The sequence below is a fragment of the Salvelinus sp. IW2-2015 genome, linkage group LG23, assembly GCF_002910315.2.
Source record: "Salvelinus sp. IW2-2015 linkage group LG23, ASM291031v2, whole genome shotgun sequence".
Lineage (NCBI taxonomy): Eukaryota > Metazoa > Chordata > Actinopteri > Salmoniformes > Salmonidae > Salvelinus > Salvelinus sp. IW2-2015.
The window spans coordinates 38,916,649-38,941,301 of record NC_036863.1 but is presented as its reverse complement, the minus strand read 5'-3'; the positions used below and the strand labels follow the sequence as shown (position 1 = coordinate 38,941,301).

General features: G+C 44.3%; 1 protein-coding gene across 1 annotated transcript in view; it reads right to left on the bottom strand.

The window, feature by feature from the left end:
- The window catches only part of LOC111950959 (disks large homolog 4-like), an 81,264-nt gene extending 64,175 nt beyond the window's left edge, over positions 1-17,089 (bottom strand). Inside the window, exons 1-3 of the mRNA XM_070434529.1 lie at positions 16,662-17,089; positions 9,991-10,152; positions 1,705-1,761 (exon numbers count right to left, since the gene is read on the bottom strand). Coding sequence (XP_070290630.1) covers positions 1,705-1,761; positions 9,991-10,152; positions 16,662-16,778 — 336 coding nt within the window. The 5' untranslated portion in view covers positions 16,779-17,089. The remainder of the gene's footprint in view (positions 1-1,704; positions 1,762-9,990; positions 10,153-16,661) is intronic.
- Between the last annotated feature and the right edge of the window lie 7,564 nt (positions 17,090-24,653).

The window sequence follows — 24,653 nt, the reverse complement described above, 5'->3', positions numbered from 1 at the left end:
CCACGTTATTAATCCTAACCTTCTGAAGTAAATTACCCTAACCTGCTGAGTAATTACCCAACCTGCTGAGTAAATTATTCTAACTGCTGAGTAAATTACCCTACCTGCTGAGTAAATTACCCTAACTCTTCTGAGTAAATTACCCTAACCTGCTGGAGTAAAATGATCCTAACCTGCTGAGTAAATTACCCTAACCTGCTGAGTAAATTACCCTAACCTGCTGAGTAAAATTACCTAACCTGCTGAGTAAATTACCCCAACCTGCTGAGTAAATGACCCTAACCTGCTGAGTAAATTACCCTAACCTGCTGAGTAATGATCCTAACCTGCTGAGTAAATGATCCTAACTGCTGAGTAAATGATCCTAACCTGCTGAGTAAATGCTCTAACCTGCTGAGTAAATTACCCTAACCTGCCTGAGTAAATGACTACCTGCTGTGTAAATTACCTAACCTGCTGAGTAAATGATCCTAACCTGCGCTGAGTAAATTAACCTAACACTGGCTGAGTAAATGATCCTAACTGCTGAGTAAATGATCCTAACCTGCTGGGTAAATGATCCTAACTGCTGAGAATGATCCTAACCTGCTGAGTAAATTACCCTAACCTGCTGAGTAAATGACTAACCTGCTGCTGTAAATGATCCTAACCTGCTGAGTAAATTAACTAACCTGCCTGAGTAAATTACCTACTGCTGAGTAATTACCTAACTTGCTGAGTAAATTACCCTAACCTGCTGAGTAATGATCCTAACCTGCTGAGTAAATTACCCTAACTGCTGAGTATATGAATCCTAACCTGCTGAGTAAATTACCTAACCTGCTGAGTAAATTACCCTAATGTGAGAATTTCCTAACCTGCTGAGCTAAATTACCCTAACCTGCTGAGTAACTTATCCTAACACTGCTGAGTAATGATCTAACCTGCTGAGTAAATTACCCTAACCTGCTGAGATAAATTACCCTAACCTGCTGAGTAATTGATTCCTAACCTGCTGAGTAAATGATCCTACCTGCTGATAAATGAATCCTAAACCTGCTGAGGAAATTACCCTAACCTGCTGAGTAAATTACCGCACTAACCTGCTGAGTTACAGATGTAGTTTTCTTGGAAAGCTGTCAGTGCTATTATCTGATACAATAGCAGTACTTGTTGCATTTACAACTTGTCTAAGTCCTATCATCAACTGATTCCAGCCAGAGTTTGGTTGTGCATTGACTTCATTGTTGAAATGGAATGTTTGCATACTGGCAGTTAATGTGAAAAATGAATGGAATCATTCCTTCAAAACTGGCTGGCTAGCTAATTAACATACATACAGTGCAGATAAATCCTTCACAGTCATCGTCTTACACAATATCTTAACACAGCACTGGCAAACCATGGTTGAACAACTCCCTGCCCAACATGGCTGATCTTTGGACCATCATATCAAGGTTAATGTACATTCTAGTATTTGAATTCCTAATCACAAGTCACAGATGAGCAATATGACCACAGCGAAGATGACCTCATTATCGCAACAGACAGTAAACTGTGATAATACAACCAAGCTCGACTTGCAGGACTCAAAATGATGTCACAATACATGACTAGTAAAGATGTAAGAAAGCCACTGCGATGATGATGATGATGATGATGATGATGATGATGGTGAGGATAGAACAGAAGCGCTGTGAGCATCAGGTGGTGCTGTGCTCTTACCAGTGTTGAAACAGCAGAGGTGTACATAGGATTGTGGCCTGACGACATCAACACCGGCTGCAAAACAACAGAGGAGGGTAAAGGGTAACTAGAGGAGGAGAAGGGGTAAACGGGAGGGGGTAACTAGAGTAGAGCAGGAGAGGGGTAAAGAGGAGGGGTAACTACTGGCGAGGAAGTAAGAAACAAGGAAGGGGGTGAACTGAGAGGAATCGGTAATAGCACAGCAAAGAAAGCGAGTCGGGATAAAATAGTATAAATGGGCGGTGAGTAATAATAAGGTAATACACTGAGAGGTTATATTGCAGAGTGGTAAGCAGGTAACATACAGAGAGAAGTGCACAACCCAAACCAGGAGGAGGAGGAGTGACGTAAGTAAACAAAGGAAGGATTATACAATTATTCAACTGGAATAGAAGGGGGTTAGTATTGTTTGTTCAAACAAGGCAGAGTGGTAGGAAAGAGAGGGAAAGACAGACGATAAGAAGGCGAGAAACAAGAATGGAATCGGGACATGGACGTGGAAATGCAATCAGGTTTTGTGCAAAAATAATATTAAATAAAAACACAAAAAATCTGCAGTCACCATCATTATTCCTGCCATGGGGTGTAGCACTCCATATTATAAACTGTATAACGGCTTGATCTCTCCTCGTCCAATCAGCAACTAGGACCGGAGTTATCCATTTTAAAATAAACATTGAGGACCACTGATGATTATTGTACCATTAAAGCMAGACTTGTAATTGTTTTTGATGTCAACAAACAGAACATTTCGCCTGAAGTAATTTCAGTTTCTCCAGTGCAGAAATGTAGTTGCTGTTCCTCTTTCTTAACACATGAGGGGGCAAATGAGACCTTGATAACGGATCTAACAGTCTCAAAGTGAAGGCAACAAAGTAGGGCAGTATTCCAAAGTGGTGCAGGTTCAGTAACCTCGCACCTGCACCACTTTGTGCCCCCGGTGTCACAGGAAGGCCAAGAAGATCATCAAGGACCTCAGCCACCCGAGGCATGGCCTGTCCACCCCGCTACCATCTAGAAGGCAGCGACAGAACAGGTGCATCAAAGCTGGGACTGAGAGACTGAAAAACAGCTTCTATCTCCAGGCCAAAAGACTGTTAAATAGTCATTACCAGCAGGCCTCTGCCAAGTACACTGCCACGAACTTTAGTTACTGTTACTAGCCAGCCATCACCCGGTGCTCAGCCCTGCACCATAGAGACTTGTGCCCTAAGAAAGTATTCACACCCCTTGATTTTGTTCATATTTTGTTGTGTTACAGCATGAATTTAAAATGGATTCAATTGCGATTTTTTTGTCACTGGCCTACACACAATAGCCCATAAGGTCAAAGTGGAATTATGTTTAAAAAATATATATATATATATTAATAAAAAAGTATAGCTGAAATGTCTTGAGTCAATAAGTATTCAACCCCGTTGTTATGGCAAGCCTAAATAGGTTCAGGAGTAAAAATGTGCTTAACAACTCACAGAAGTTGCATGTTTAACGTAATTTTTTTTATGACTAAATCATCTCTGTACCCCACACATACAATTATCTATAAGGTCCCTCAGTCGAGCAGTGAATTTCAAACACAGATTCAACGACAAAGACCAAGGAGGTTCTCCAATGCCTCGCAAAGAAGGGCACCTATTGGTAAATGAAAAGCAGACATTGAATATCCCTTTGAGCATGGTGAAGTTATTAATTACACTTTGGATGGTGTATCAATATACCACCCAGACACTACAAAATCACAAGCGTCCTTCCTAACTCAGTTTCCGGAGAGGATAGAAACCAGTCAGGGATTTCACAAGGCCAATGGTCACTTTAAAACAGTTAGAGAGTTGAATGGCTGTGATAGRAGAAAACTGAGGATGTAGTTACTGATTTTAGTAACACCACAATGGTAACCTAATTGACAGAGTGAAAAGAAGGAAGCCTGTACAGAATAAAAATATTCCAAAACATGCATCYTGTTTGCAGTAAAACTGCAAAAAATGTGGCAAAGCAATTCACTTTTTGTCCCGAACACAAAGTGTTATGTTTGGGGCAAATCCATTACAACACATTACTAAGTACCACTCTCCATATTTTCAAGCATAGTGGTGGCTGCATCATGTTATGGATATGCTTGTAATCGTTTAGGGCCTGGGGAGTTTTTCRGGATAAAAAAGAAATGGAATGGAGTTAAACACTGGCAAAATCCARGAGGAAAACCTGACTTAAATCTACTTGAAAATCAATGGCAAGACCTGAAAATGGATGTCTAGCAATGATCAACAACAAATGTGACAGAGCTTGAAGAATATTGAAAAGAATAATGGGCAAATGTTGCACAATCCAGGTRTGGAAAGCTCTTAGAGACCAGATCCAGAAAGACAGCTGTAATTGCTGCCAAAGATGTGTATACAAATAATTGATTCGGGTGTGAATACTTATGTAAATTAAATATTTCTGTATTTCATTTTCAAGAAATGTGCACAAATGTTTAAAAATATGTTTTCAATTTGTCATTATGGGGTATTGTGTGAAGATGGGTGAGAATTGTTTATATTTAATACATTTTGAACTGAGAYTGTAAGTCAAGGGGTGTGAATATTTTCAGAAGTCACTGTAAATCGTCATTGAACACTGGTCAATTTAAGAAAGTTTACATACTGTTTACCCACTTCATTTGTATATACTGTATTCTAGTCAAGGCTCATCCACTATACATTAACATTCGGAAAGTATTCAGACCCCTTTTCCACATTTTGTTACGTTACAGCCTTATTCTCAATAAAAAAATAAAAAATGTGTTCCTCATCAATCTACACACAACATCCCATAATGACAAAGCAAATAACGTTTTCTATATATTTTTTGCAAATGTATAAAAAAATCTAAAACTGAAATATTACATTTACATAGGTATTCAGACCCTTTACTCAGTACTTTGTTGAAGCACCTTTGGCAGTGATTACAGCCTCGAGTCTTGGAAATGATGCTACAAGCTTGGCACACCTGTATTTGGGGAAATTCTCCCATTCTGCAGATCCTCTCAAGTTCTGTCATGTTGAATGGAGAGCATTGTTGCAAAGCTATTTTCAGGTCTCTCCAGAGATACTCGATCGGGTTCAAGTCCGGGCTCTGACTAGGCCACTCAAGGACATTCAGAGACTTGTCCCGAAGTGACTCCTGCATTGTCTTGGCTGTTTGTTTAGGGTCGTTGTCCTGTTRGAAGGTGAACCTTCACCCTAGTCTGAGGTCCTGAGCGCTCTGTAGCAGGTTTTCAGCAAGGATCTCTCTGTACTTTGCTCCATTCATCTTTCCCTCAATCCTGACTAGTCTCCCAGTCCCTGCCGCTGAGGAGTGGCTTCCGTCTGGCCACTCTACCATAAAGACCTGATTGGTGGAGTGCTGCAGAGATGGTTGTCCTTCTGGRAGGTTCTCCCATCGCCACAGAGGAACTCTGGAGCTCTGTCAGAGTGATCATATGGTTCTTGGTCACCTCCCTGACCAAGSCCCTTCTTCCCTGATTGCTCAGTTTGGCTGGGCAACCAGCTCTAGGAAGAGTCTTGGTGGTTCCAAACTTCTTCCATTTAAGAATGATGAAGGCCACTGTGTTCTTGAGGACCTTCAATGCTGCAGAAATGTTTTTGTACCCTTCCCCAGATCTGTGCCTCGACACAATCCTGTCTCGGAGCTCTACGGACAATTCCTTCGACCTCATGGCTTGGTTTTTGCTCTGACATGCACTGTCAACTGTGGGACCTTATATAGACAGGTATGTGCCTTTCCAAATCATGTCCAGTCAATTGAATTTACCACAGGTGGACTCCAAGTTGTAGAAAAATCTCACGGATGATCAATGGAAACAGGATGCACCTGAGCCCAATTTCAAGTTTCATAGCAAAGAGTCTGAATACTTTTGCAAAGAATTCTTAAAACCTGCTTTTCGCTTTGTCATTATGGGGTGTTGTGTGTGTAGATTGATGAGGGAAAAAATTTACTCAATCAATTTTAGAATACGGCTGTAACGTAACAAAATGTGGAAAAAGGGAAGGGGTCTGAATACTTTCCGAATGCACTGTAACTACTGCTGTACACACCTATTCATATACTATTCTATTCTATTCATATACTGTCCATAATGTCTACATACTGTACACCATCATATACATATATATTCATATTCCGCACTCTGACATTGCTCGTTCTAATATTCATATCTTTCTTCATACCTTTCTTTTATTTTTTGGTGCGATTTGCGTGTATCATTTTCTATTGTTAGGTAGACCCTGCACTGTTGGAGCTAGAAACATAAGCGTTTCTCTATAACCCCGCAATAACATCTACAAAATATGTGTACGGGACCAATCAAATGGTATTGGATTTGATTGGTCACAGCGTAGAGGTAACCATCAAATGCATGTGACGTATTATCGGGAACACCACAACCTGAATCAGTGGTAATCAAATCCAGCCTAAATCTATACTAACCAGACAGTCCCACTGAGGGGCGTTTGATACGAGCAGCATATACAGAGAAGTTTAAAAAAAGAGACATCAAGTCCCCTTAGGCCCTGTGGACAGGGAGTGTAGGACGATTCAACTGGGCTGATGATGTTTCGGTGACGTCATATTGCAAAGGTCCAAATATGACATCGTAGACATTCTCGGTGAAGTCATAATGATCTTTCCCTCAAGTAACCTTATACGGTTTGCGATCGTTTTCACGGTCCTTGACTCTACCCTCCTGCCCACTGGATCAAAATAAGTCCAGGGAAAGGCTGAATATATTATATCATATCATATATCATATGTCATATCATTCATGTCACAGTACACAAATGAAATCCAACACACGGACTGACTGAGACACACTGACAAACTGTGAACGTTGGTTACAGAAACATAGACAAACGTAAATGCATGTTTCCCAAGAGAATGCACTGAGGGAGAGAAGGACAGGAAAAGATGTAGAGTGATAGAAATAGACAGTTCTGTATAGATCAGAGAGGACGAGCCTGGTATCCCTTCAACAATGGAAATATCATTGGGGTGTGTATTCATGTGTGTGCTTGTGTCTGTGCATATGGGTCATTCTACAGAAGTGGTGCAAATTGGGTGTTCGAAGTATTTTTTAACCTATTTCTCCCAAACGTCCAGCACAAGTCTTCCAACATACTGTATGTCATATAATTCACACACACACTGTTAGTGTTGCATATTTGACATTTTACCTGAATTCCTTACCACCCCACTAAATGTGTCACTACTGAAACTGTGACAAAGTTGCAGTAAAGGGAGAATCATGCACAGTAGTGATCATTTTGATTAACCTATTACAGATTCATTTAATAAATTKTATTTGCATACCAAATTCACAAAATAGTAAAAACATGATTTTTAAACAGATTTTCAAAACCTTATAATTTAATTCAGATAAATATCATCTCTATTGTTCTCTGTAAAATGTTCAGTGTTGACTGTAGGAATCTGAAACTTGTTGATTGATTGAATGACTTATGCATCTAATTAATTACATTGTCAGATGTTTAAACACCTAGCATTATTTTGGCAAAATACAGGCGTTTCGGTGTCAAGTGTCAATCATAAATAGAGGACTCTGTATGGGTACAACTCGTTTAAGTATAGCTATTGCCATTGAGGGCTTCCACCATTTAAAAGTAGTCAAMTGGGTGGGGATTCCTATGGGTTGGGAGTGATCAGCCAATGATCAGAGAGCTTTGTCTTCTTCAAATTGGGTTGCCTATGGTTTGTAAACCAAACACTAATGTAATATCCAGGAGCCTAGACCAAGATTAATACCAGGACATTGGTCCCCAGATCCAGACGCAGTGAGTTGAAACCATGACAAGGTCAAGGCAATAGTCCAGGGGCCCTTTCTTCAATTGTAAGAAACTCAAGTAGAGTAAACTCGAGTACWGTACAGCACATTTACATTTTAGTCATTTAGCAGAAGCTGTTATCCAGAGYRACATACAGGAGCGATTCKTGTTAAGTGCCTTGCTCAAGGGCACATCGACATATTTTTWACCTAGTCGGCTCGGGGATTCGAACCAGCGACCTTTCCTTTACTGGCCCAATGCTCTTAACTGCTAGGCTACCTGCCTCACTCTATACAGTATAGTACAGTAGAGTAGAGCACAGTACAGTACAGAAGTGCACAGTATAGCACATTATAGACATCTATGGTTTGGTCAAATAGATGTCAATGTTTGGGCTGGTTGGAGCCCCTTCTGCTGGCTATGCATCTCAATTCTCKACACTTTTTCCTGAAGATGTTGCTTCCAGAGGCAGTTTGGAACTCGATCTCTATGTTACAACCGAGGACAGACAATTTTTATGCGCTACGCACTGTGAGCTCATGTGGCTACCACTTCCCGGCTGAGGCGTTGTTTCTCCTAGACGTTTCCACTTCACAATAACAGCACTTACAGTTGACCAGGCCAGCTCTAGCAGGGCAGAAATTTGACAAACTGACTTGTTGGAAAGGTGGCATCCTATGACGTGCCATGTTGAAAGCCTTATTGTGGTGCTCTAAACATGCGCATATTCCCATAGGAACATTGATTGTGCAACGTGTCTTACAGGAAKGACATACATATGAGGTCGAGAGCTTCAGTCTACCTATCCATTGATGTAAATATATCCCCTGTCTGATTCCCAGTTCGTCCACTAGATGGCAGTAGGAGATCACATGACGTCTCTTGGCCAACTGGGTAGTGARTCACACTGGTCAAATTTCAAGCCTGACATCTTAAAAGGACCTTAGCAACCAGGGCTGTCAAGTTATGGTGTTATTTTTGTTGTTGAAATCAGGCAAACTTCAAACTTCTTTTCCCATTCACTTTAACTATTGCAAACGATAAGCTAGATCGACGGTGTATGTGGCAGATGCATGCAAGGTAATGTGGACGGAGAAGGAAATGCATTGCTTTACAATGACCGTCAGGGTGTACCCTTTTCACTGCTTACTAAATGTTTGCACTTTTGGTGACTTGAACTACATTGCAAACTCTATGAACATGACCATAGCGCATGATTTCTGTATTTTATGGGGAGGGGTGTTGGGGGAGGGAGATTTTATGACAATGCCAGCAGTAAGATTTGAGTTCAATTTCCAAAAAGACAAGTACTATAGCTTTCAAATGATATCTCACTTTCAAACTTTTGAACCAAAAAATGGGGGGGGGGGGTTACCACCCAAAAACCGCCGGACCCGGTCCAAAACAATCGCTCAGAGTTTAACAGGTACAATGATTTTGACAATATTAATTAAACAATATGTTTGTTATTGCCTTGGGATTGAATTAGAACATATCATGATATAAATAAATGTCCTACGTTTGAAGACCTAACTGTTTATTTTAATAGTTTTTTTGGGGTGGGACTGAAACTTGCACCACTTCTGTAGAATCACCCATATACACCCATTAATGTGCTGTAGTATTWATGTACTGTAAGGTGACTGTGTTCACGTTTGAACTCATGTCAGTAGTGTMCTTTGGCTGCATGCCCATGAGCTTTACTGTAGCCTCTATATTCTCCTTGTCTTGGAGCTTAGCTCTCACAATCTCTCCCTGGCCACAGTTCCGACCCGCTTGCTTACAGTTGCACTAGGGTCAGACGGGCTTCCTGTGTAGATTAAGACAGGTATGTTTTCCTGAGCCATATCTCGCAGCAGCCCCCGCGATGTCTTAATCTACACAGGAAGCCTGTGCGGCCCTAGTGGAGCTGTAAGCAAGTGGGATGGATCTACGGGCTACATCTCTCCCAGAGCAGAGAGATGGATCTACGGGCTACATCTCTCCCAGAGCAGAGAGACGGATCTACGGGCTACATCTCTCCCAGAGCAGAGAGACGGATCTACGGGCTACATCTCTCCCAGAGCAGAGAGATGGATCTACGGGCTACATCTCTCCCAGAGCAGAGAGACGGATCTACGGGCTACATCTCTCCCAGAGCAGAGAGATGGATCTACGGGCTACATCTCTCCCAGAGCAGAGAGACGGAAGAGAGCAGAGAGTCAAACTGTCCGACATGGATGTGTTGTTGTATGACACACAGTTAGTTGATCCTGCTGGGTGAGATGTAGGCTATTTTTGTAAGTAACACCTTGTATGTGCGCCCAGTGTGACAGTAGTGTTTGTGTGTGGGTGGTACCATGCATTGGGGGATGTGTTCACTTGTGATTGTCTGTGTGTCCTTCTTTAAAGGGGAGATGTATGTGTGTAGTGTGTAGTTATAAAAATGTGTGCGTGTGTGTCCTACCTTGATAGGGGAGATGTGTGTGTGTGGCGTGTAGCCATGCATTGCCTCCATGGCGGCGAGGTTCTTGTCACTCATGTGAAGCATTTCAGCGCTTTTCCCTTGACCCAGATGGGCTGGACTGTGCTCCAAGGGGGGCGTCTCCTCATCCTGGTACCGGTACTTCTACAGAGGGATAGAGAGAGGACGAGAGAGAAGGAGAGAGAGACGTGGGGGAGGAAGAGAGAGAAGGAGAGAGGGGGGTTAATGCTATTAGGTATCACATATCAGGGGTAGATCGTGTTAACAACAGTTATCATTTCAATGCAGACACTGTGCCTGTGGGACAAAACAGAGCCTACATCTCAGCAAAATGTAACTCATATCCATGTCAACTTTCTGTGCTTCTGTGGTTGTTACACTTTTAATGCACCAACCAAGAAAGGGCCTTAGCGATGTGTTTTTAACTCCGTCCCCTAAAGGAGGCCGGGCGGCTCCAACGTGGTTCCGTTTATGCCCAAAAATAACAAAAACTGTTGTAGCAAACCCACAAGTGCATCTGAAGGCTGTTTTCGGACAGAAAATGGGGCCCTAAATGGGGCCCTAAAATGGGGCCCTAAATGGGGCCCTAAATGGGGCCACTGTGAAGTAAATCTAAGACCATTATCTTCCGCCACCAAATGGAGCAACACCAGAGCAGCACATGACACCTACCTACCCAGCAAGATAACACTCTGTTACTAACCAATAACCATAGCTCCTACCCTACTGACCTCCAACACCTGGGCAACCTCCCAACAACTAGCCCACTGCGCTGGCCACACACTGTGGCCTACACTCAGGTAATGACACAGAGCTGCAAAAGTGCATGCGATGTTTTAACACAAACACAGCCCAAGAAGGCATCATAAAGCAAATCTGCAGGAGCGACCTAAGGGTTATTGTTTATGTTTGTATAACCAGTCCACAGCTAACTCCTGACTAGCCCAACTCCCTGGCTGTGTACACTTACACTAAAGTCTGCCGTACTGCCGTCAGATGAGCCTCGACCTATCCTCTCAGAACCTAGAAGATTCGAGGGGTTAACTGAGTGTCCCCTGCCTGCCTGGTGGCCTGAGATTGAGTGTGGCATTAGGATTGGTGTCACGGTGCTACCATCCCCTCTGCTCTTTTTGGAAGCAGCCAGACGGGTCGGCAAGGGAGGTGCACTGAGGAGAGGACTGGTCTCAGATCAGCTGCCTAGCAACCAGAGCAGAGCAGAGAGTGCGTTGCCATGCCAGAGCAGGGGGCAGTCAGCACTGCTGCTGGATCACATTACACTGAGACAGCAAGACCACAAAACACACAGGGAGAGAGAGTGGGAGAGAGATGAGAGGAAGAGAGATGGGGAGAGATGGGTAGGGGGATAAGGGGGAGAGAGTTTCATAGAGGGAAGAGGAGATATGAGAAAGAGAGGGGGAGGGGTTTGAGAGAGGGAAGCGGAGAAATTAGAAAGAGGGGGGAGGGGGTTTGAGAGAGGGAAGAGGGAAGAGGAGAAATGAGAAAGAGAGGGGGGAGGGGGTTTGAGATGGGGAAGAGGAGAAACGAGAAAGAGGGGGGTTTGAGAGAGGGAAGAGGAGAAATGAGAAATGAGAAAGAGGGGGTTTGAGAGAGGGAAGAGGAGAAATGAGAAATGAGAAAGAGAGGGGGGAGGGGGTTTGAGAGAGGGACAAGAATAAATAAGAAAGAGAGGGGGAGGGGGGTTGAGAGAGGGAAGGGGAGAAATGAGAAAGAGAGGGGGGCGGGGGTTTGAGAGAAGGACGAGGAGAAATGAGAAAGAGAGGGAAGAGAAGGGGGTTTGAGAGATGGAAGAGAATAAATGAGAAAGAGAGGGGGGGCGGGGTTTGAGAGAGGGATAATGAGAAATGGGAGAGGGTCAAGATAGAGGGGGAAAGGGAGAACAAGGACAAAAGTGGGAGGGGTGGAGGAGAGAGCGAGGAGGAGAGAGGTGATGACAATGTGTTTCAAGACTCCTCCAACAACAGATGCTAACAGAGACAAAGAGAAATGCGGAGAGTAAACATTTTAGAAAACGTTCCTTCTTTTTTTATCAGAGGAGTGGAGGTAGACAAGAAAATCGATCTACTTTGGATGTGACAACGTATGTTACTGTCACGCCCTGATCTGTTACACCTGTCCTTGTTATTGTCTCCACCGCCTCCAGGTGTCGCTGATTTCCCCCCAGTGTATTTAATCCCTGTGTTTCCTGTCTCTCTGTGCCAGTTCGTCTTGTAAGTTTTTCCAAGTCAACCAGCGTTTTTCCCGTTCTCCTGCTTTTTGCTATTCTCCTTTTTCTAGTCCTCCCAGTTTTGACCCTTGCCTGTTTCTGGACTCTGTACCTGCCTGCCTGACCATTCTGCTTGCTCTGACTACGAGCCTGTCTGCCACTCTGTACCTATTTGACTCTGATCTGGTTTTGACCTTTTTGCCTGTCCACGACYATTCTCTTGCCTAACTCCTTTTGGATTAATAAGCATTGTAAGACTCCAACCATCTGCCTCATGTGTCTGCATCTGGGTCTCGCCTTGTGTCATGATAGTTACAGTAACACGCACTGCTAGTTAGATTTAACGTAATTGTATACCAATTAATGCTTACTCTCAACTTAAGATAATGGAAGATAATTCAATCGATTAAATCTCTCATGTGTGGTCTTAAGGGACAGTGTATCCAGGACAGCTGCTGGGCAGGCCGAGACAGCCTACACACAACACAACAGCTCTCAGTTCAATCACTACCGGTCATCTCCATAAAGAGATTACACAGACAAAACATCAAGACAAAAAAGACATTTGGAATCATTTGGGGTTATTAAGAGAATGTGAACCATATGTTCTAGTGTATGTGGCTTTACATAAGTCCAGGGCTTCACTCCATTTGTTCCACTGACCTTTTGGCATCTCTAGTTTTAGTTGTCCACCCATTGGCTGGGATTCAACCCAGCAAGTCTACACAGTAATGGGCTTGTGCAAGAGTAACGCCAAGCCAGCCAGCGGGAATGACAGAAAAGACCAGGGAGAGAGGGAAGGAGAGAAGAGGGGTGGGGTGTGAAGGAGAGAAGACTGGGGAAAGAGAAGGAAGGAGAGAACAGATGAGAGGAGAGTGGGTAAAGAGAGGGAAGGAGAAAACAGATGAGAGGAGAGTGGGTAAAGAGAGGGAAGGAGAAAACAGAAGAGAGGAGAGTGGGGAAAGAGAGGGAAGGAGAAAACAGAAGAGAGGAGAGTGGGGAAAGAGAGGGAAGGAGAAAACRGAAGAGAGAAGAGTGGGGAAAGAGAGGGAAGGAGAAAACAGAAGAGAGAAGAGTGGGGAAAGAGAGGGAAGGAGAGAAGAGAGGAGAGAGGGGGAAGAGGGAAGATGGTCAATTCAATATCCTCTCTTTACTATCATACAGTTACTGTGCTGAATACGCCAGCCCATTCCCAGCTCCAGGGCATGATGGTAGATACAGTAGATCATTCAGTGTGGAAGAGGTCCAGTACTGAATCCAACAGAAGACAACACAAGCGGCAGAATAAATGGGTCAGCTTGATCTAGGGGAAAGTGTGTTAGTGAAACTACTAAGCCAGCTAGCTGTCTGAAGTGCAATAGCCCCAGAATAGAACTCTCTGAATAAACTGAACACTTACAAGACAACACCGATTTACATTCCTACAGAGAACTGCAGGATCTGACTCATATGACTCATGGCCATCTGAGTCTTTGTGGGGGCAGGCAGGTGAGGAGTATTACAGGCTTATTGATTGTGTTATTGGCTGGTTGGCAGTGAGTGACAGCGGGTCCTTGGGTTCCTGTGAATAGCCCACTGACCAGGGCAGTGTTCCGGTAGAGAGCTCATGAGTAAATTCCCTGGGTGTGCTGAGCATTGATCTCCACGTTGGGTCGAAACAGTCTTTAACCATTCACGACTGGGAGAGTTAGCCTCAACTTGAACTGCTATCCTCAAAGACCTCCCCCACCCCTCTCAACCAGAACAGCAACTCAAACCAGGTCACGCTAAACACAGCTTTCAGGTTTTGATGATGGGTCTAGGAAAAACAAACATCTCTTACGTGCTCCGCTGACTTCATTTTAGAAAGTCGAATATTTACACATACTACCAATAGGAGTAATAAACCGCAGCAAAGTGCACGACAGAACTTCCTCGATCGCTCTCTTCCACATGAAAAGCAGAGGTTTCAATGAGAGTGGAGTGACTAGCACTATCATGACTGCCAGGTAGCGAGGTGAACGTGCGTCACGGAGGTTAATTCAGCACATCATCACCGTGGAGATCACCTTAGGAGTTGAGCAGTATAGAGAAAGTATTGGAACATAACACACACAGTGGAACAATAGCCTGGTCCAGTAGTACCCAGGAAGTAGGCAGGAAATTGACCTATTTCCAGCATGTGAAACAGGAAGAACAATAAATCATGCTAAGACTGAAACCAAGTGCTGGCCAACTATCTCTCCTTTTATATAAAATCTCTGTCTCTGAGTAAGTGCATGTCAGTACTTCCATTTTGATTTTCAATACACTTCAAATGATTGGTACGCTCCAACAATTCTCACCAGTGCCTCATGTTCACATGGTGATCTGAGTAGAAGGGGAGGAGGGGACATATTGCTATTTGTAGTGGCTTTGGAGTGGAGTCTGTTTGAGTGTGRGTGTGGACCAGGATGGTGTTGAGGGTGGGAGGGAAGGTGGGCAGTAGTGTCTGGTGCTGAAGGGAGGTGAGAGGAGGYGAAGTGGAGGTGCTTCCTGGGTCTCATGGGGGAACCCAAGGATCTGTACACGTCAGAGACAGCCYCGTCAATCGGTGGGCCAGAGAGAAACCCACTTTCACACAGAKCACTGTGGCCAGATCAAGGAGGGAGTCCTAGGCACCTTGCTAGTGGACACAGCATGGCCATTTGGCAGAGTCACAGAAGAATTGGTTGGCTAGATACAGCTAACAGACTGGGAGGAAAACAGGCAGAAGACCTATCCCATGCCATGTGGAAGGAGACAGAGCAAGCTGTCAGGCCGGAAACACCTGAAAATGGGAGGGAGGGGGGGGTGTGAATGGGTGGGTGAGGCAATCAAACCTACAGATAAGGCCATATGACAACCCCAATCTTATTAGTACGTGTCTTTGAAAGCATTATAGAAAGCATTAAAGGACCAGTGAAGTCAAAAACGTGMTTTCCCTGTGTTTGACATACATATTTCCACACTACGAGGTTGGAATAACTCCGTGAAATTATGAAAACAATGACGCCATTTTAGCGTAAGAGCGGTTTGAAAATGCTTTTGGCGGGATGGAGTTTTGGCCTGCCTGRCGACAKCACCAGGCAGTATAAGTTAATAGACCAATAACGRAGAGAGTTTCAAACCTCTCTGCCAATRACAGCTATTTTTCAGGTGACATATTCCTCCCATTAGGCTCATTCAACTAGGCCCCTCACTCAGACAGTTCTAGCACAATTCTTGCTTGAGAAACTTTGTTTTGACCATTTTAATTGAAGCAAAAACAAACAACAAGAAGGTACTTAATTGTCACCCAGAAATGATTTGATATTGAGATAAAAGCAGCTGCATTGGGCCTTTAACTTCTATACACAGGATGTGGTTGCCCAACTGGAAACACACACGCCTCGCCCACCACTGGGGGACAAATCTACTGGTTCTACAGACGTTCTAAAGACCTTTTCAACGAACTCACTCCAAAAGACCTTTTGCCTACCAAGGCTGGTGGCATTAATACAGACAATATAGACACAGTCTGGTCTCCATGGCAGTGATTTAATTAGCAGTGGAACCATTCCTTACACTAGTGATTCACAATAGACATAGCCCCTACCAATTAGCATCCTATATGGACTGACGGGTGTTATCAAAGTGAACGCCTTTAGCGATTTATCCCAAGGTCACAAACAACTCTCAGATTACAAGAACAACAAGCTATATCTGTATCTCTTTGTTGGGAAGAGAAACACAAAGCTCATGACCACACAGCTGTATGGTAAAGCAGAACAATGCTGTCGCTGGTTTAYTCCCTGCCCATTGTCTCGAACAGCACAACTGTGAAGTATAATGTGAGTTGTTCATGTCTTTAGAAGATAATCAAACGGTACCATCTACGTAACATGCRTGGCTGGCTCAGATAGGCTATGCCGGTCGATATTCCATGGAAATGGCCTATGGAAATKAAACATCTAAATGTCGGCATGCAGACACGCTTGACCACGGTGTTGATCTGAACATACCGTACTGTATTATGAGGCGTGAATGATCCATATGCGCAGGCCTGGAACACCAGGAAACACATGTAACACATATTGCCAGCAGATGGTCATATTTCAAAACCCCAGAAAATCGGCGATGGAAATCATAATGGGGAAAGTGAAAACACGAACAGTCACCGAAATGTAAGGTAGTGGGTTATCTTTGGGGAAATGATCACAATGCYCAGTCAGCAATTTCATTGTGTCAACAGAATGGTTTAGGCTTGTATAGCACTTTGAACACAAACTAGGAACAGGCTTACGCACAAATACACACACCGACACACGCGCGCGCACTATGGTATCTCATTCATCTTTTTAAGTCAGCTCATCATCTCCTCGCGTTCTCTCTCCGTCGACGTAATAGCGTCGCTACAACAACTGTTACACCGAACCTGTTCTAAGCTTACCTTGCAACCGAACATCAGGGAGAGAGTCCGGTTGCTGCAGATGACCTTACACTGACACATCACCGGCGAGGGGCACTTTAGATTCCTAACAGGCGGAGACATCAGTTCAACACCCATATACCAGACTACACCCGTCCACCATCAGAGCCGCGATGCTGGAGAAGAGGGAGGGTCGAAGAGCGGTAGTCGAGGCAGGTGACTAGGCTGTGCACGGTTGGTAGGCTACCCGAAGACGTGCTAGGCTACCCAACGTTGAAATCCGATGTTCAACTCAGAAATAACTTTACGTTCACGAACATGAATTATGGATTGCAGCTTGGCCACTGGACAGATGTTAAGGTTGAAATGCTGTTGATCCCTCATGTTCCTCCTATTCAAGTGTTACAAGAACACCATCATTCATGATTTGCACAAGTCTTCATCCACATCGGCCTCTCTCTCTCTCGCTCTCTCTCTCCCCTCTCTCTCCCCCCCCTCTCTCTCTCCACCGTAAGGTTTGGATTTCATGCGCAATTCTAATTGGAACATATAGGGTCTGCATCTGTGAAGCAAGACAAAAGCAGTTATGCTATAGGCTCCCACGCGGACATAGGCTATCGATTATAACACATCATGCACGACTGATATTAGACGGAATAGGTTACTTGTATCAAAACATGCACAGAAGCGAATACAGTAAATTATTTACTATCATGAGCTGACGTTTCCACATCATAGTCTCCTCACACTGTCTGCTGCTCACGCTCACACCAACTCTGCAGCGATCATACAATGTCTATTGTGCCAATGGTGTACTAATGGCGCCCCCCCGTGGACCAATGGAAAAGTGTCTGCAAGGAACTGTCCATGGTCCTGAAATGCGAATAAAGCTTCAACACAGCAGTGGCCAGCAACACGCTCTTTTCAGCGTGCAAATGCGGTCACACCTSTAGGCCTATGTCAGCATGCGGCGGTATGTTAGCACTGAAAGACCCGTCTTAAAACAATCTAAAGTAGACGCTTATGATCAAACCCGCAGAGACACACACAAGGTCATCCAAGGTCTTAGTATCATTGTATGACAGAGCCTCCATATTCTATGCTCTTTAGAAAGCACTTAGCAGAGGCCTAGCTAAAACACATAGGAAAGACTATAGGCTCTACCTCTTCCGGTAAAGAATTATTGTCCAGATTAGGCCTAATATGCCCCCATCCCCCCTCTCTCTCTCTCTCTCTCTCTCTCTCTCTCTCTCTCTCTCTCTCTCTCTCTCTCTCTCTCTCTCTCTCTCTCTCTCTCTCTCTCTCTCTCTCTCTCTCTCACTCACTCACTCACTCACTCACTCACTCACTTACTCACTCACACACGTAACACTGAACTGATCGGAATCAAACGGTTCAAGTGGTAGGTGCAGGCCGACTGCGTCCACAAGGTGGAGCGAGAGAAGCAGGTGGACTAAATATTGTGCATTCATCTCAGGACCGACTGCGGCGTGGGGCTCCAYGCTCTCGAATGACGTCAATGTTAAATGGAACAGATGCAACCGTCGAGACGCACAGGGTGTGCAAAGATAAAATACTCTTTTCATGTCATTCCAAAAACCCTTGTCTCCCCCCTGTAATAAGATTCAGTCAAGTAAAGTGTGGCGAACGATAACATTTGTATGTGTGGGCTACGAAGTTCAACATTTCCAGTTTCTGTGAAATATCCTGGATTCAGTTTTACCTGCTGCCAATCCAGGGAGACCACAGTGGTTCATAAACTAACAAATCAATTGTGTACACAACAAAGTTACTCCATGGGGCTCTTTATCCGATCAATACCAAAACACTTAGATCTGAGAGATCTCAATGTCTGCAACAAGAAATCTCACTGTTTCATAAAACATTAAAACCACGTTATTATTCGTCGACAAATAATAGAATGGAACAAAGCAACAAGTAGAAAAGAAAAACAAGTAGAAAAAATAAATAAATGTATATATATACATATATATATATATATATGCATGTATGTGTGTGTGAGAGAGAGAGACACAGAGAGCGAGAGAACATGTTGGTGGYTCTATCTGTTTCGGCATTATCCGTTATTATGTGTAGATGACGAAGCATGCTGTGCTTTGTGGCCTCACAACGMGGTTTCCATGGATATTTTGCTCTGAAATAGAGCTGCGACCTTGGTTGCGGTGTACCAAACATTATGAAGGCAGTACTTTGATAAAAAATACTCAGATATATCCAAACAAACACATGGCGACAAACAAGGTAAAGATTGCATTGATAGATGCATACTGCCACAAGCTGTTAGTCACAACAACCCAAAGGAAATAATCGCTAACTGTTTAATAAACATTCAAGAGAACATATGCATTATCCATTAGAAGAAACTAGAGTCCTTCCAAACAGTATTATGCAAAACACTAATAGCCTGTTGAAAGAGGCTCTGGATAATGGTGTTGGTTATGGACATATACCATGATGTAGTCAATGTCTAGCCACAGACAGTGTGGCCCCTAGCTGCCACCGTCACAGCAGCCTATACGTGGGGCTGGCCTGACCCTCAGTGGGCTCTGGCAGTACTGCTTTCTAGCTCTCGCATCACATGGGACTCTGCTTGGATATATGATCAATAATGCACGTTTTTCAACGTTTCTCTGGATCTTTAAAAGGTTTCTGTTTAGTCATCGACACCCCCCCCCCCCCCATTTTCTGAAATAGAACCCACAAAACAACCCAACTACAATCCACAGCTACATTGAGAGTTGGCATTGTGTAATAGTGTTTCCCATCTCACTGCTGCGTTGTGTATCAGTGATGTTTGTATCCCAGCAGTGCATTGTGTAGTGGTGAACTTCACGTCCCAGCTCTGCACTGCATTGGGTGAACAAGCACACAGACGAGAGAGGAAACCCCACAAGAGCCAGATCGTTTCCATGACAACATCTGCAGGGGGCGGGATTCCCCATCGAATAGTCCATTGGCTAGCTGCCTGATGGTCAGGTCGCCATGTTCCTCTAAAGGATGGCTGCACACATCCTCATGAACTCTCCTCTACAGCCTCCTACAGTGTCAGTCCTCATGAACTCTCCTATACAGCCTCCTACAGTGTCAGTCCTCATGAACTCTCCTATACAGCCTCCTACAGTGTCAGTCCTCATGAACTATCCTATACAGCCTCCTACAGTGTCAGTCCTCTGAACTCTCCTATACGCCTCCTAACAGTGGTACAGTCATGAACTCATCGCTCGTACAGCCTCCTTACAGTGTCAGTGCCTCATGAACTATCCTCTAACCTGCTACTACATGTGTGCAGTTACCTCATGAACTATCCTATACAGCCTCCTACAGTGTTACAGTCATGAACTCTCCTATACAGCCTCCTACAGTATACAGTCATGAACTCTCCTATACATCCTCCTACAGTATACAGTCATGACTCTCCTAACATCCTCCTACAGTGTACAGTCATGAACTCTCCTGTACATCCTCCTACAGTGTACAGTCATGAATCTCCTGTACATCCTCCTACAGTGTACACTGAATCTCTCTTACAGCCTCCTACAGTGTCAGTCCTCATGAACTCTCTATACAGCTCCTACAGTGTACAGTCATGAACTCTCCTCTACAGCTCCTACAGTGTCAGTCCTCATGAACTCCCTCTAACGGCCTCCTACAGCTGTCAGTCCTCAGTGAACATCTATTACAGCCTCCTACATGTGTACAGTCATGAACTCTCCTATACAGCTCCTACAGTGTACAGTCATGAACTCTCCTATACAGCCTCCTACAGTGTACAGTCATGAACTTCTCGCTATACAGCCTCTACCAGTGGTACAGTCATGAACTCCCTATACAGCCTCCTACAGTGTCAGTCTTCATTGAACTTCCCTACAGCTCTACATGTACAGTCATAACCTATTACATCTTCCTACAGTAATACAGTCATGAACTTCCTGTACAGCCTCCTGCATAGTATAGTCAGGCCGATAGGTCTCTCTTCCTCCTGCGAACACTGGCCTTGACTGATACAGTCTCCTTTCTTCTGTGATTTGATGTGACTTAGGTTTGATTATAACACCGGGGATACTTGATTATTGTATTTAAGTGACAAAGCCTAATTGTCGTTACAGTCACTTCTGACCCATAGACTACAAAACAAAAAACAGATGAATTCATGAACCAATTAATGATTTGGGTGAATTATACCTTTATTGGAAGGGCTGTTGGTTAAAGGTTCATCAAATGTTGTAACATGTGTCCCAAGCAGGGAAGTGTTGAGACTGCATTAGTGGGGTGCCTCCCTACAGGGGCTTGGACCACATACAGACTTCCTCAGTTCCCACAGGTTACTGGATAAAGTGGCCTTGACTAACTTCAAGCTAACTAAACTCTGGATGAAATTCCAAGCTAACTAACTCCTGGCATAAATTCAATGCTGAGACTAACCCTGGATAAATTCAAGCTAATCTAACCCTCGGATAGTTAATTCAAGCCTAACTAAATTCCAAGCTAGGCCAAGCTGATAATTCAAGCTAACTAACCCCTTTGGATGTAAATTCATAGCTTAACGGTAAATTCAAAGCTAACTACCCTGGATAATTCCAAGCTAAACTAACTCTGGATAAATAGCAATGTGGCCTTGACTAACTTCAAGCTAACTAACTTGCTGGAAATAAATTCCAAGGCTAACTAACTTCTGGATAAATTAAGCTAACTAACCCTGGATAATTCAACGCTCAAGCTAACCCTGGATAAATTCAAGCTACTAACGCCTGGATAAATTCCAGCTAACTGGACCCTGGATAATATTCAAGCTAACTAACCCTGGATAAATTCAAGGTAACTAACCGCTGGGATAAATTCCAACTAAACTAACTCTGGATAAATTCAAGCGTAAACGTAACGCCTGGAGATAAATTTCAAGGCTAACCGTAACTCTGGCATAAATCAAGCTAAACTAAACTCTGGATAAATTCCAAGCTATAACTAACTCTGATAAATTCAAAGCTAAACTAACTCTGGATACAATTCAAGCTACGACTAAGCTCCCGGATAAATTACAAACTAACATAATCCTGGATAAATTACAAGGCTAACTAACCCCTGCATAAATTCAAGTTAACTAACCCTGGATAAATCAAGTTAACTAACCGCTGGATAAATTCAAGCTAACTAACTCTGGATAAATTCAAGCTAACTAACTCTGGATAAATTCAAGCTAACTAACTCTGGATAAATTCAAGCTAACTAATCCTGGATAAATGTAAGCTTGATTGTAATAGGGTTCTCTTTCGTCTCTCATCACATAATGTTTTGTGGACCATTCAGATCAACGTGGGAATGGGATTCTGGCCGGTAAAAGGCTCTCTGTACACAGTTTCTATGTAAATGTGATTACTACTGTATACTACTACAGTCATTGTCTCAGTGGAAGGTCAGATGAAAGCACTATGAATGGTATCATCAACTCAAAAACAGTTATAAGGTAACATAAATAGAATCCCGGCATAACAGCTCTTGCAGATTGTCAGATATTCATGACATGAAACCCAAGGAGAGGCGCTATCTGAAAGGACCTGTTGAGAGAATGCTACCTGTTGTTACCTGTTTAAGACCTACAGCAACAGTGTTGGACAACCTGAAAAGGAGGAGCCTCGTCAGGGACCCACAGGACTACACATTTATCTTCCAGCTCAACGCCAGCGACGACTAACACCCCTGGTTCAATCCTGACCAAAGGCTTGGTCATTTGACTAGTTGAATCTGGCGTGCTATAGCGCTGGGCTGGAAGAGTAACGTCCAATCCTGGGGGTCTCTGTGAACAGATTGGTTAACACTAACATTGCAGGAAGACATCACTCCTTTTGTCCTCTCCAGTGGGAAGGCCAGAGACCTGTTGCCTCTTTAAAGGCGCAGTCAACAGATGTTTGGTCACTCTAACACAGGGGTCATCTATGCCTAACCCTTTTTTAAACCTCATGTCCTGTATTTCCATAGAACATGTACTAATGTAGGTTCTCCACAAGAACTACATCCACAGTGCATAATTTACCATAAACGATGTGTTATGCCTATGCCGTCAATGCATGCAGATGACAGCTATATATAGCATAATGTGTTGGTGCAAACGAATTACTTCTGCTTTCAGACCACAGATTACCAATGTGACCAAGGCCCCTGTGACAAAACAATATGTCCCTTTCACCCTGACACATGCACACACACACATGCACACACACATGCACACACGCACTCACGCACGCACGCACACATACATGCACACGCACACACACGGGAGAGTGAGTGTGGTCTGAGAGGAACATATGATGTTTGGGCGAGTGGATGGTGCTGTGACGATTCGGAATCGGAACAGGACAGTCGAGTGAGGCTCAGGGAGATATGGAGAGTGTAACCGGACACGTATAGGCGTGCCTTACGTCTGCTCGGTGGTGTGGTAGAGGGGCATTAGAAGGAGGATTGTGTACATCGGTCTACTTTGTGAGTCATGACAGTTGTGTTGTGTGGGCTCGCTCGACGGGGAGATATTCGGTGATGCGAACAGGACAGTGGGAGGGCAGGGGGAGATACTGATGGAACATGGACAGTGGGAGGGGCTTCATGGCGGGAGTGCTACCGTCGTGTGTCTGGCGAGGTGAACAGTGCAGTGGTGTGTTGATGTGTGGGAGGTGTAGGCATTGGGTGGGAGAGGAGGCGGTACATATCGGATTGGACTGTCAGGACAGTGGGCTTAGGTGTGGTAGGGGGAGGTCACTATGGAATTGGAACATGGATACAGTGCGGCAGGGATCGGGCAGGGGAGCATGGAGTAGTAGGAATGGAATCAGGTATGTGTGGTGTGTCGTATGTGGTGCGCAGTGCTGGTGAGTTCTGGGAGGTGAGTGAGGACTGTGGGTGCCTAGGTGGACTATTACAGTTATGGAGGGAGAATTACTCGGAGAATGGTAACAGGACTGGTTGTGGGTAAGGCTAGGGTGGGGAATATGGGCAGAGCGTAGTGGGGAGCGTTAGCTTTCGGGACTGAAGTGTGGAGTAGGCATCGTGTGGAGAAGTAAGTGCAAGTAGTTGGGAGAGGAGTTGGTCTTTGGAGTTAGGAGACTAGGTAGATTGTGAGGACAGGAGTATGTAGGTGGATGTATGTGCGCTATTTGATATACTCCTCTGTTTTTGCGTTAGATAATATTTGTTTGGTTGTGTATCTGTACAGTGTGTGGTGTGGTGTCTATGTTTATTTACAGTATGCGTGTGGTGGTGTGTGTGTGTGTGTGTGGTGTGTGTGTGTGTGTGGTGTCGGGTGTTGTGTGTTGGTTGTGTGTGTGTGTGTGTGTGTGGTGTGTGTTGTGTTGCGTGGTGTGGTGTGTGTGTGTGTGGTTGTGTGTGTGTGTGGTGTATGTGTGCGTGTGTGTGTGTGTTGTGTTGGGAGTGTAAGTGCGATTTAATGGGAAACTGAAAAGAAGCATTGATTAGTTAACTTGGGAGCCAGGTCTCCTCCAGGTTATAAGCTGAGTGGAATAAACAGTGCCTGAGTGTCCTGGCCATTACTGCACTGAGAGTGACTTAATGTAGGCCAGGCGCACAGAGTGTGTGGTGTGTGTTTTGTTTGTTGTGTGTGCATTGCTGCGTGCGTGTGGCGTGCGTGTCAGTCTCATGTGTTTGTTGAGTCTCAGGGTGGTGGGTGTCTCGTCTGGAAGTGGTGTGAAACAAGGTGAGTGTGTCAGGTCATTGTAAATGTTCCAGAGATGATGCAGGTCTCAGTGGTCATAGAGAGGTAGGGGGAGACAGACCGGGGCTAGGAGGAATGTCAGACCCTGTACTATTCCACTCCACTACAATTGGCCCTGAAGGAAACCTATATCCCTAATGCAGGTAGGTGCATTTAGCATGTCTAGAAAAGAAGAAGCCAACAGAAGGATTCTATGAATGTCTTTTGCGCGGTGTGTGTGTGTGTGTGTGCGTGGTGTGCGTGTGCGTGTGCGTGTGCGTGCCGTGTGTGTGTGC